The following is a 14,794-nucleotide window of genomic DNA, read 5'->3' on the forward strand; positions in this document are numbered from 1 at the left end:
CGGTAGCACTAAGATACCACTTAATGTCTGGCTGGCCAAAAACCTATTCAAACCTTGTCAAGGAACGGGCTCACACACTACACTTCAACACAAAGTCCTTCTGGCCTGAGGCACAGCCACAACTATTCTCCTTGGTGTTAAGTTACTTGTGATGCAGATTTCTAGCTATATGCTTCTTAACCTGATTTCTGATTTTTTTTTTGATCCTTTTTACACTTTCATCTCCTCTCATCAGGCTCACAATGCTGCAATCTCAGAACAAGAGTATCTGAGAAAAATGTCTTTCCACTGTCATACTAAGACACTCAATAATTTTCAGAAATCTTGCAAGATTCTCAAGATGTTAAAACAAGCTACAGATATAATGAAACACTTTAGTTGGCAAAAGCTCCAGCTACTGTCATCCTGTCCTTCTACCGAAAAAAAATTTTAGGAAGTGTTCTTGATGCATCATCAGCATTAATATGATCACTGAATCACTTCCAGTAATTTAAGTCAAAACACATTACCCAGGTCACACAGCAAAAGCAAATGCACATTACAGGCTTCATCCAGTGTTAGACAGTATGCCCACTAATACACTTCTCCGCACATGAGAATTGAGTAGGAAAAATAACAGCAGTTACTTATTGCACATTCAGCCATGTTAACTGTCTTCAAGTAGCAACTTTACCTACTGCAGAGGGCAACTGATTTCTCATTCAGTTCTGCAATTCTTCGGCAATTATTGACTGTCATTTTAAACAAGTGTTATAAAGTGTTCCTCATTAATATGTAGTAAGTGTCAGAAAAATTACTAAAAAGCATACTGCTTTATGAAATCCTTCATATACTATAATTGCTCATTTAAGAGAACAATGGCATAAAAATATTATTTCCCATCATGTATCAGAAGTCTGTCATCCTAAAAGTCATTCTGGCTCCCACATTATAAATACCCTTCAGTATTTCTATAGGCAGTGCCAAAAAAATCAGCAAGTGCTCACTGACTTTTGCCAACAAAAACATGACTCTTTGCACAAGAATTTTCTTGCCATTTATAAACAAAGACATTTTGAAAGTTCATGCTTGTGACTGGCTATGGCAACTGATATACTCCACCATATGATAAAGCAGATAGCAAAATAGTGATTTATTACAAGCAGTGAATATTGTGCAATAACTCCATTTAAACATGTAACATCCATGTTTTAAAAAAATTATTTCAGATTATACTTTAAAATCAATTGCATTCAATATTATATAATTTATGCACCAGATACTCAGAAATTAATTCAAATTATATGAAGAATTACCCTCTAGCATTACCGAACAAGTACTGTTAGAGTATAAAAACTGCAAAATCAAACCTCTAACACTAAAAGATAATGTTGACTACTTTACCAAAAGGCAACTTTAATGTTAATATTCTCATTGATATGGAATAGTCTCAGTCATTTCTGACAAGACTTCTTTACCACCTACCTGCTCTTCAATCCTGTGACTGCAGTGTCAAAACACAAGACAGTCAATCAAATTTGTACTGCTAACAGCAAAATGTCGTACAAACTGCTCTAGCACTGTGCCTCACCAGGTCATACTAGAGCTTGACCACTTCGCCTTTTTCACTATAGCGATCACCATAAGAGAAACACCACAGGACGGACCCTAGCTGCGTCAGCAGCTAGATTCCTCTCCAGTTATGCACCAGCCACAGTCTTTTCCTAAATACAGTAACTAGAACCAGTTTAAACAATTGTTAGGTTCTGTCTAAAGACTCAGTATAGTAGCTGCAACTTTTATGTTCCCATAATGGAATTAGGTGAGCAAGGCCAGCTATTTACACTATTTATTTCCTAAATCTTGATCACATGGAAGCAACAGGAACACCTCAAAACATACTAAATATTCAGTCACTGATCCTTATTTGCCCAGGAAAGAGAAAGTTCACTGGGGGTTCATACATATTCTGCTCTATCTACTTAATTTTGTGCTGTCTTTTGATAACTGCACAATTTTCATCTCTTATTATAGCATAAGAATGCAGTGGATAACAAACTAGAAGAGCATAAGTCAAGACTATCTTCATTTTATTTCACTTTCATGAATCCAGAAACTGCTAACATTGCATACAGTTCACACAAAAAAGAACGAATGAACTTGTTACATTTTTCTGCACCTAAAACCCGAGGTTTTATTTAGGGGGTGGGGGGGTGGGGTGTGTGTATTTGTTTTGAGTTGGGGTTTTGGTGTGGATTTTTTTTAGAGTTTTCTCAATCCTTGATCAATTCTCTATTAAGATCATCAGAAGACCACTTCACTAAGAATAAAGTAAAATCTCAGTAAAGAACTCATGATTTGGCTTATGGAAATGTGTCATGCCAAATGATACTTCTTTGTATAAAACCATTCAAGACACACAGTGATTAAATAAATAAATAACTAGTGCAGATTAGTGTAGCTGTATTATTCAGAATACAGAAACTTCTAGTTTATAATACTTCTGTGCTGACTCCGAAGATCATGCTTAGTCTACAAAAATCCAAAACAAATAAATAAAACTCCAGCTCCTGAACAAAATAATAAACTGACTGAAAGTATACCCCATACTGTCAATATAAACACAAAGAAATAAAAGTCTGTCATTTTTTCCTTCCTGTTTACTTTACAATGTGCAAGAAAAACTTAGGCTGCAGTTTTCCAAACTCACTGAGCAAATCAGTCACATAACTCCTATTAAATTCTGTGGAAGTTATTTAGCTAAACCCCTTGGTCATCTTAACTTATGTTTTAAAAATTTGTCATTACAGCTAAATTCAGCTCTGAGAGATATAGGGAATAACTAACTTGCAAATCAGGTAATAATGCTTATGAAAAGTAATTTAATAGTTTTGTCTTACCTCATTAAACCTTGTCACAAGATCTTCTACAGCATTATGTTCATCATTGGGGGAAGAAAGAATAGTAGCAGATATGGAAGCTTTAATAGATGGTAGCTTGCTTTGACATTCAGCATTACCCAAATCCCTGGTTAAAAAGCAGAGGTAGTCAATGGGCAAGACCTTCCGGTAGAGCTCCTGCTCCTGCTCGGTCAGAATGCTGGCAACCTCCTCGGGGAACTGGATGAGGTGCTGCAGTTCAATCAGCTCTTTACTGATACCAGCCGTGTTGGAGGGAAGGATGCTGGAGCCAGCCATAGATGTACAGGCTTGACGTTCTAAAACAAAACAAATGAAAGATTTACTAGGTTTCGCCTTTAACTCTTGGACTGGTCTGTGCAAAAGAAAGACAACTTGTTCTTTTTGTTCTGTTAAACTGTTCATTCCTATATGCAGCAGTACGTTATATCTTAACTACTATATATTTAAACAACCTAATACATCCTTTTGGTTGGGGTCTTCCTGCATATCTCTATGGATAGCTGGTAGCTGGGGCTACCTGCCAAAACATGCTTGCTTCCTGACTTACCCAAATGCCTGCTTCAGTCACCTGCAGTCTTGTCAAAACTTCAAATAAAAAGATCATCTGGGCAGGGTGTGGCTCTGCCTTGCCTCCATACTAAGAGTCTGTCATACAAAGGGGTATGAGACCTTGACTGGGACATCAGGACTCTACTGCCACGAGAAATAATGTATAATGATCACATAAAACCCACATGGGTCAGCATTTTTCTTCATATTCCTCTTGCTGTAAAGATACAATTTATCTGAGCTCACTGCACTGTGAAACTCATTCCTCTGAGAAAATGCATATATTTGCTAGTATGCATGCTTTATCCATTATTACAAAACATTCATGGTAGTTTTATAATACCCTAGCAGTGATGTCCCTTGAAAAATAAAACTTTTCCTAAGAAGGAAGAAGCCAAGCTTTGTAAGACCATGTGGGAAGCCTGAAACATCAACACAGTGATTCCAAAACAGTGAGCATGAGTCTTCTGACTAGATAAGTTTAGAATGGGTTCTCTGAACAATAATTTTTCAAGAATTACTTAAATGTATAAACAGACATAGTAGTATATTCTGTGCTCTTCTTCTTTCCCAGGAAAAGGAGCTTATTTTTTTTGCATTGCTTCACAAAATATCTTTAGAGATTTTTTGCACATGTAATGGAGGTAAAACTCCAGATCTGTCCTTTAGCTTGCATTTTTTTATATCAGTAAACTCTCATTTAATAGAGGGAGCAAACATCCTTTTTGTTCTCTAAAAGAAATCCCGAATTCATAATGACAGATTACAATACATTCTCTTATAATAAACCTAAAAACATTATGTTTTCTCCGTTACATCCATTTTATGCAAACTCTATTGTCAGTGGGAAGCTAAAAAGACAGAAAATTACCTTAATATATCCTACTTAAAGTCAAAAGAGAAATTATAGCAGCCCTAAATAAAGCCTTTGGACTAACAGAACCTGTTGAGAAATTTTCAAATACATAAAAGGCTTCTGAAGAGTCAGAGAGTAATTATTTCTGTATCTAGACTAGAGAGAAAAAGTAATGTTTGCAACAAGCAATATCCTGGTTACATAGCAAGGAACGCGTATAACTTCAAGGAGAGCATAGTGTTGTACAGTATCTGCAGATATCAAGAAATCTCTGACTCTGAAACTCCTGCAAGAAAGATCAGGGGGAAAAAAAGACAGTTAAAAACACCACATTGACACGTCAATCCTGTTCTGGGCAGCAGGTGAAGCATGGTGAGTTTCTGGGCTTCCTTTCAGTCTTGCTTGCTTTGATTCTATATGAGACACCAATTCTGTTTTCTACTTCAATCTGCGTGGAACAATTCGGAAAGGTTTCATAGAAAAAGCTCTTAAAGCTCATTTGCACCGTTCTTCACTTTGCAACAGACCATAAGCTTATGCCAAGATAAAAGCAATGCAAAATATAATGTTCATTTTATATTACAGGGACTGTATATTTGCACAGTGCTTTGCATATATGGACCAAACTGTCACTGTTGCAACCAGCATTATCTCAGAAAGAGGAGGATAGGAAAAGCATGATGGCAACCATCCGCTACCACCCAACTGCTCCGTAGAAGTCACAGTGCCTCACTGACCCCCATGCATGACAACTCTTCTCACTAAAGGACTTTCCATGGAAATACACGGCACCCTGCCAGCCAGGAGAAGGCAGAGAAAGTAAAGCCTGTACCAGCCTCTCCCGTGCCTCACTGCTGAAACTGAGGTTGTAAAAGTTGTGTCTATGTTATCAATTTATTTTAGATCACAGATGCACTTCTGAAGTGAATCTCCCAAACATCCTCACTATGCTTTAGTTTACAGTCTTTGAGCACACAAAGTGGATCCTTTTCAGATGAAACTGCACCAGAAGGCAACTAACATATCCCAGCTGCTAACAAGTTGTAGCTGTCAGTGGCATCCAAGCTCTGGAGAGAACACTAAGGTCAGGACAGGACAGTTGGAACAGACAGCTCAGAACCTGGCTCAGCTGCAGGGGATCACATAACGTAGGAGTCAGGACAGCAAGCAGCATGGACAATGCAATGCCACAGAAATACTGTTGCTTTACAAATTTAACATATTTCATAACTACAGTTATAAACACCGTATATCTATTAATATAGTAGGAAAGGAAGGCATAACTGTATAAGGAGTGCCCAGTCAAGTAGTGACTGATGGAAGAGAGAAAACGTGCAAATGAAAATTAGCTGTTCCTTGATGCACTGCTTGCTGACTAGATTTAGGTGTGCATTCTCAATAATTCACCTTCTCCATTATGGTACCAAGTACAAAACCCACCCACATTCACACTTTCAGGAGATCTACATTCAACATTGTCTCAGAACTTGAGTTTTGCTCAAAGACCTCAACATCTGGCAAAGGCTGACACTGAGTTTGCAAGAGACTAAGACACTGTTCATGATACTATTGCACGCTGCCTTGCCTAAGTATAATCTGCCTTCAAGCTCCTTTTATTACAACTTCTCACATTTAAAAACAAGGTCCAATACACTGAAGTGACCAGAGGTAAGAAGGTGGCTCCACAGTGTATCTCTGGACTGACAGAAACTACTAGGAGCGTACCATTTGAATTTTATTTCACTAGACTGACTTCCCATTGATCAAATCCAGCAGAGAGTTAACGCAGGAATTTTGAAAGCTTTTAATGACACTACCTTTAATGAAATCATCATATTCAGTAACAAAGGCTTCACAAGCTAGCTTCATTCTACCAGGAAAATGAAGCTGTCAAAAAGAAAAATCTTTTTGTGGAAGCTAAGCCAAGATGATCAAGTCACAGACTGAACAAGATCAGCCATTGGTATTGCTGGATTTAGAAGAAAAGAGAAAATAAAACTCTTCCTGATTTAAAAACTCAATTACAAAGTATCATTTCTCAATTTACCATTAAACTGGAAGAACTAAATAAGTGCTGTGTCTTTAATGTAAGACTCCATTGAACAAGTTGCTGCAGCAAGAGTGCAGCAGATAACCAAGGAGAGGCGCACAAGCCAAACAGAATTATGAAGGTTCACAGCTCATGGCTAAAGGATGGATATAAATACTGCAAAAGTGGAAATATAACTTATTTCTGTTGACTATTTCTACACCTATAAATGTTTCTTTCACCCATAATTCACTTCTTTGCAAGTCTTAGTTGTCGACATACTTCATATCTCCAGATTCTGATTTTTTATCTTTCCTCATTCCAGTCTTCTGTGTTTTATCATCGAAAATCCAGGATACTCATTCTCAACTTCACCACCCTCCATGATTTACACTGTGCACAAAAGTCTACTCCTTTTTCATTCTCTCTTTTTATTTGCCAGTAACAAACTCCTTTTTTTCTGGAGGTTTTTTTTGTCTCCTTTTTGTGTCCGAGACTTTTATCATTTTTCACGCCAGGAACTGATCTGCACTTCTCTGTTTCTGCTATAAAACTCCCTAACCAGTCTCATCCACAATTCCTCTGGCTTTGTGTTGTCAGTTTATGTTCTTCAGGAAACAGATCATATCTCTTGGTGCTTCAAAGAAAAAACGGGTCTTTAGATTAACTTGCAGAATGGAACTGCTTTCAGGCCAAAATCACAGTAGATTGTTATGAGTTAAGGCAGGATACAGTCCTCACTAAAACTAGATGCTGCTGCAGTAAATGCTATTATTCTCTGTGCTCTACCACATCAAGTTAATACTAAAACTAGTAGAAGAAAACGAGGACCCTAATTATCCATCTGCAAGTTGTCTAAAGCTAGAATTGATAGCTTTACTTATCCTGATAAACAGCTGAAGTAGGTAATCTTTTAAATAGCAAATACTGCTTTTATTAATCAAAACAAGATAACCCCTGCATAGCTTTAAAAAGAGACTCATGTGGGTTGACTTAATCATTGCTGATACACATACGAACAAAAAGGAGTCATCTTCTCTAACAAAAGAATAATCTATTCAAGAATGGGAGAAAAATGCAGAATGCCTGCTTCAGAGTATTACACAGCCTAGGATCATCATCAACTCTAACATCAACATCCATCAACAGATTAACTTCAACTTAACTCAGCCTTTATTACTTAAAATTTCCATACATCTTGTATATGTATAGGCTCTATTAAATCTATACTGAAAAAATAAATTTCAAGTATGTATGTAAGAACTATGTGTATTTTTTTCTGGTGTTTTTCTCTGTTGAACCATATTATGTTTGTTTGTTATATCAGCACGAGATTGAGTCAGCATTTTTTTAATATGAAAAACAGAGTTCACTTTAAAGAAAAATATAAAGAAACTTTTATAAACAAAACCATGAAAAATACTGCTAGTGTTATATGTAATCATTCATACCATTTTTCCGCATTTGTATGCTCTACTAAACACAGTAGACATATGACATGTGATATGTCCTAACAATAACAGCAAAATTATCTGTACAATTATCATATTTCTTGTAAAGCTAAAATTAAAATGAGCTTATTTATTAAATTTTATTTCATCATGCACACAGATTATTTATTAATATACAATATAACTGTTTGGCTGTTGCCATCAATTTTCTCTAAGCAGAAATTCAGGACTGGCTTTGAGAAAAGTAAGTGGAATTCATACAAAGACAGAGGAAAATAAATATAGCCTCAACTCTAACCACACCAATGTCAAAAGTGCTAATCCTGTGCAAAATTACAGTTGCCAACCATGCAATTTGTACTTTGATAAAATCACTTTGCTTTCCATGTGAATTGTGACCAAGTAAGGACACTGGTACAGAAGCACCTTCATCCTAACTCAAACACAACTCTTACATTTGATAGTTGTAGGAATGTGCTATGCGTATGAGAGTACACTCAGGGAAAAGCCACCGTATTTTTTAAATGAGCACAAGCTCAAAAGAGTAAACCTTCCAAAAAGATTAAAATTTACATTTAACAGAGTTTGATGAATTGACAAATGAGATTAACCAGATCTGTGTCTTGGTTTTATTTCTATGTTGCTTTTCTTTCTACACTATTCTCTCTATAAGTATTCTGTCTATACATTCAAAAAAGAGCAGTTTGAAAGCAGTAAAGTGAAAATTACAATCACTAAGAAAGTGCTCACTCTCTAGAAAACTACTGGGGGGAGATCCTGTGATTATGACAAACTGTGTGTTCCAAAGCAGAAAACAGATTTCAATAGCTGTAAGAAAAAAAATAGTTATTCAAGCTACTATAACATCTTGAAACTCAGTTGCTTTTTTGATAACAAACTTTGCTTCTGTGAAATTATACTACTGTGACTGAAATTACACAAACATCTTAAGAGGATTTTTTTTCCTCAGCTGGTATTAAAAGGTAATGCAATAATGGATGTGATAGAAGCCTTTTTAACAAGCCATGCTACAGACATCATCCAAACTGTTCATATGCTTTAAGAGAACATATGGATTATGTTTACAGTGAGAAAATAAAAGCAGACCATGGGAAAAAAAAATTTAGAAAGAGCCACAAGTGAACAACTGCCAATATATACAATACAGAAGTGTTCTGTTCAAAAATGAAGAAAAATGCAATTAAAAACTCCCCCAATCAGAAGACACCTACGTATGTAATATATGACAGTTTAATTGAACACCAGCTTCAGATAAAGATCAGCATAACCAGGAGAGCATTATTTTGCTGTCCCTTGGATGTGACATATCTCAGTACCATAATAACCAAACCAACAAGCTTTTGTTAATTTCCTGTTCCTCTTCTGTATAATTAAAAACATCTCTTTTTTAATGAACATGAATTCACTGTTATCAGTTTTGACTGCAAACAACTCACTCCAGTATCAAAGGGCCTGATATTAAACTCAGTGGGAAGCTTGCCACAGAACAGTATCAAGTTCGAGTTCAATTTCACTGTAGAAACCACTGCATTTAACAGAACGCATTTATTCTTCAAATTTACTTATGAGTCAAGTAACCAAAGAATCAGAAGATGCACATGCTCTATCCCTAAATCTAGCAATAAGAGCTACCTCTTAAAACTGCATATCAGCATGCACTGTAAATTATTAGCAGGGGAGCTCTGGAGCTACAGGGTACTTGCACTAAATAGAACTGGAGTTCAGTATAACCTGAGCATCAGTAAGCAGAAGATAATACTCTGAGCAAAGGAAGATTCCCAGATGATTAATTGAAGAAAAGATTAATTTATCCAGGATCTGTACGGAAAATAATCTTTTATTAGACCAATTAATATTACAGACACACTCTGGGGACACAAGTTCTTTTTCAGGTTTGGAATAGAAACAGCAAACTTCACAGCTATTTTGAGAATACCTGCTTTGAGTTTATTTTGATCATGGTAATAGCAAGACATTGGAGAAGGTGATCTCTGGTGGAGCAGCAGCAAGTCATAACAATGGGCCAGGTGAAAAGAACAATAGTTTCTACAGTACAAAGGAAAAAAGAAAAAGGTAGAGATCACCTGAAGAACAGAATTTCTCTGGAAATAGATCACTATGAAACTATAACACACAGATATTTCTAACGAGACTGAGATTTTATTATTGAATAGAGTTATGAAACCTCTAGAGATAATTTTTCAAAAAGGCAGCAATCATGTTGAGGTATAACTGAATGAAATTAAAATTGTATACTACAAAATCCTGTCTCATTAACTGACCGACACAGTGGAATCTGGCAAACAGAAAGATGTGTAGGGCTTGTAACAATAACCACTTACTCCTAAAATCACTTCTTGCTTTAGGAAATGGCAAAGGGTTCAGTTTGGAAAACCAAATTCTGAACGATGTGCTCTTTTTTATCTTTTGCAGTTATACCATCAGTCAAATGAAATCCCAGAAAAAAACTGAAAGTACTGTATAGTTAGAGATACAACCTGCTTATATCATTTCTGACTTGAAACAAATTTGACTAAACAAATGACATATTTATCAGGACAGTTAAGATGTATATGCATAGGAAAGAATTTCTTTTTCATTTTTAACCACAAAAGTTGTGGACAAACACTCTCATAGTGTAAAACCTACGCACAGAAAAACATTCATTCAGATTTTAAAGTTTAAAAAGATCAACGTGAAGTATTTCTTAATATATTAACTTTAAATTAACAATTACATAATAATCCTTACTTGAAAATGCATTTAAACTCTGTGGTTGGATTCAGAAGATCCTGGTTGTAAACCATGTATATAAGCACTGACATTGTATGGAAGGAATTTAAACTATCACCATAATTTCACCACACCTGAGACTGCCATGCCTGCCTCCCATCATCCCCAGTGTACAGCTACACACTGCCCTGTGTAATTACATCTACACTGCTGCTCAGATTTCTGGCAGTGTATCCCAGGGCTTTTACCACTCCGTTAGCTTGAGTCATTCACGGAAATATTTTGCAGCGTACAAAAGAAGAACTTGGCTGCTTGTCTCTGAATTACCATATACTGTCAACACATTTAACCAACCATTTCCTGCTCTGTATGCAGATTGGCTGGTACTGGCTACAGCTGATAGAAACTCTCACAGACCTGTCCATAATAAATGGATCCCTTAGTTTTGCTTCTGGCTGTATATTCACTGGAAAAAAAATATGCACATAGTAACATTGTAACAGTAATTTTGACTGCAAAACCAGTAGTAGATCTCAGAACAAAATTTATCCCATTTGATGCCAATTTCCTGATTCCTTTCCATTTCAGGGCAACTAGGAAAGAGCTGTGACTGCATCCTCATGCAGACACAGGATGATTAGCAATGCTTCCAGAATACCTGTGTAAGAATCAGTGTGATACTGTGGGTTAACCCCAGCCCATAAACATTCTTCTGCACCTGAAATAATAGGCTTTGAATGCAATCCCCCAACAAAAGACCCCGAGACTACTGCAGTAGTAAATGGATACCTCAGCTACAAAGGGCACTTAGTGTTATGCAAGGTTTGGCTGAATATTGGCATGTTCATAGATATTAAGGAGAGATATAGTGTGTATTGCCTAAAGTCTGAAGAGATCCACCATCTACATGTTTAGTCAGAAAGCAACCTTATTGCTTCCAGTCTACATGTTTGGCAACAGGCCACCTGGGCCCTGCTATTTTAGGGGACCTTCACCTATCGCTGTAGTTCATGAAACTATATCCTGATTTCAGACACCTGCCAGAAGAAGGTTTAATTATAAATTTGGTAGATAGACAGTGAGTGTCTGATTGGCTGGTTGAAAATTGGATCTCAAAAGCTGTTTGATACCAACATGCTGTCTGCCTTGTTGTGGCATGCTGCAGCCCGCACTGTGCAAGAGCAGACACAGGATTTTATTGCTCCAGAGGCAATGATGAAGGCTGGGTGAAGGAAATAAGGGAAGTAACGTCTGACTTGTAAATCTACACCTTTATATCACAGCGTAACTGATACATGGAAAGGCTGTAAAGAGGTTAATATGACACCACCACCCTTGCTGTTGAACTGTTTCGGCTTTTTCATTATTTTCCTGCAATGAAATCCTGCATAACAAATCCCCTCCTCTGCCAGTCTCCTGGAGATGTTTTCAGAAATATTCCACTTTCACATACATTTCACAAATCTTTCTCCTAAAGGTTGTCACAGTGGTAGTCTACCAGAATATTGACTTGAGCAACACACTAGCAGGAGTATTCTCTATGCAGCATCTGTATTCAAGACCTTTTAAAATGCTGGATATAAATACAGCATAGCACATGGAATGTGAAGTTCAAATGCTAAACAAATGTATATATAAATTACCAGATAAATTCCAGCACATAAGAAAGAAATAGTCAATAGAGAAGACTGATGAGTTGGCTTTGGAAGAAAAGAGTGTTCTAGAAAAAAAACTGTATAGTTCTCACTGCAAAATGAACAAGTTACTGTCTGAGTTAAAGCAGAACCCAAGCTTTAACTTCACCCACAAAAACTGATATAAAGCACATCCAAAATCAAAGCAGGAGTTTCTGTGCACTGACAGAACAAAATTAAATGAAAATGCATACAACTTTGAGTTAACTCTGCAATGGAGAAATATCCAGTGGTTAAACAGAGTGCAAGAATCTCAGATCAGGTTCCAATATTTGAGTATTTTGATCAAGATGGATTAAAATTAAATTTATTTTGGGGTTTTTTTTTCCATTTACATAAAGCAGAAAATAAGTAATTTTTCAGTTTTAAGAATAAAACAACTGTTATGAATCAGTGAGAACAGAAGAATAGTTAAAACAAAAATGTAACTTGAGAATACATATATACCTATAGAAAACAAGGATGTTAAAAACAACATGTATATAAAGTTAGGTACCCATTAAAGCAGAGGTTTATGATCTCACTTTTTCATATTTTCTTTATTTGTCAGGCACTTTTTAAATTTGAAAGACTGTAGTTGCAGTAATATATAGCATTCATAATGTAAATAACCACAAAACTGAAACAACAGGTATTTTCTGTGTTTCAGAGACTCAGCCTTGAAGCATTCCTTTCTACTCTGAGAGGCTTTCCACAACAACAATCCTTGCATTTCATTAATGATCTGCTGCAGTTTGCTTCTCTGCTGCACAACTTTCATCAATTACCACAAACACAAACTCAAATCGCAGTTTTGGCTTTAGGATCCTCAGAAATACATTTTGTAACAAACAACATCTGCCTTACTTTGGTCTCGCCCTGAAGACCAGATTACACATGACAAGAGACGCTTCAAGGGTAACAAGGAAAGAGGAATTTCTATTCCCGTCTTGTCCAGTTCCCCAAATTCTGCAGAGAACAGGAATTCCTAAATCCAAAAACTATTTCAATGAAAACTCTTTCACTTTGGAAAACAATCATTAAATATAGACCTTTAAGGTAAAAACAATCAAGAATATTCACTAAGGCTTCAGTGTCAAACCAAGTGAAGCAAAAACTATAACTGCCATTGATGTTAGCAGTACAAGATGAAGACTAGATGTCAATCTGAGAAATTAATTTTAAGCACAATTATGTCAAGGAATAACATGAGAATTAATTAAGATCCGATATGTGTACAGTCTTTATGATTAATGATTCATGTCATTTGAATCTTCCTATACAAGACAATCCGGTGCATGAAAAATGCTACCAGATTTTCCACATAAACCAAAGGAGGCAAATCTGCTGTGTAAGGCATTTTGGTTATTGTTCTTACTGATTATCAGAACAAAATCAATCCAAGTCACATCCAGTAAAAACAACACCACTTGATAAAATGTTCCTGATTTAAGCCCTGAAGCTTAGCAGTGAAAGAATTTTAAAGGAACTTCATACACTTAAAAAATGTTTGATCAGTTCAGAGGTTTCATCATTCTGGCCTGCTTTCAGCAGCTACCTAAGCTGAATCATAACACTAGTTTGTTTGAGATCTGCCCTTCACATAAGTATTTCATAGAAAAAGGACAGAGAATAGAACTACTAACAGCAAACACTGTTGATCATGCACTTGTGTTCAAAATATCTTTGTGTGATCTCCTAAGGAATTCTGTTCATTTTTTTTTTTATATTACAATTTGAATAATACAAATTCAACTTCTTATCCACATAACCGTAGCAGAAACCCTTCAATCTATGCCTTCGCCACTTAGCTTTGATGACAGTTCTGCTGTCATGTTCTGAACATTCCCTGATAATGAATTCCCTTTGTGAATAGAATTATTGTATTGGCTATAACTTAATTTGATATCCAAGATTTTAAATTTCAAACAAAAATATAATCCAATATATCTGTATTTAAACAAAAAATGTAAATTTAACATATGCAAAGAAATGCCCTAAGACACAACAAGAGAAGGCAGCATGATGTACTATAGGCATCAGGCAAAAAACTGTACTGAAACAACACAAAACTATTGTGATCATATTTTTATATTATTCATGTCAGCAGTATACAGCAGGAAGAACCTAGCAAGAACAATGGCCTGTCAAAGTGCTGTTATAGAAAGTATCAGAATTTAGAAAGACCTAACAAATAGTAATAGTGAATTCTATACTGCTATAATGAAGTAGTTATTACAGTGCAGTAATTCTACCTCCAAGTTGAAAATTCACTATGCAGAAGAAAATATGAAAAGACTCTCTCATACAAGAATAAGTGAATGAAGCAAGGACATGTATGTTTTAAGAAGGTGCCAAAAATGGAGAAGAATAATGAACTGGAAATAAACTAATGGTTTTCACAACAGTGTGAAAGGCAAAGATAATACTCTTAAATCACAACCATTCAGCACTTGTACTTCCTTATTAAAGAAGTGGCATATAAATATTTTAAGACATACTAGTATATACAAGTACTTGAGACATTAAGAGTATTCAGTGGAACTGGTCAAAAAGAGAGGGGGAAATTTAAGATGTGAAAA

General features: G+C 35.9%; 1 protein-coding gene across 2 annotated transcripts in view; it reads right to left on the bottom strand.

The window, feature by feature from the left end:
* Window positions 1–14,794, bottom strand: part of PLCE1 (phospholipase C epsilon 1) — a 161,761-nt gene that overhangs the window by 58,434 nt on the left and 88,533 nt on the right. For both annotated transcript variants that reach the window (XM_074907442.1, XM_074907441.1), the window contains exon 4: window positions 2,880–3,196. In XM_074907442.1, coding sequence (XP_074763543.1) covers window positions 2,880–3,196 — 317 coding nt within the window. The remainder of the gene's footprint in view (window positions 1–2,879; window positions 3,197–14,794) is intronic.

This window comes from Athene noctua, chromosome 5 (assembly GCF_965140245.1).
Source record: "Athene noctua chromosome 5, bAthNoc1.hap1.1, whole genome shotgun sequence".
Lineage (NCBI taxonomy): Eukaryota > Metazoa > Chordata > Aves > Strigiformes > Strigidae > Athene > Athene noctua.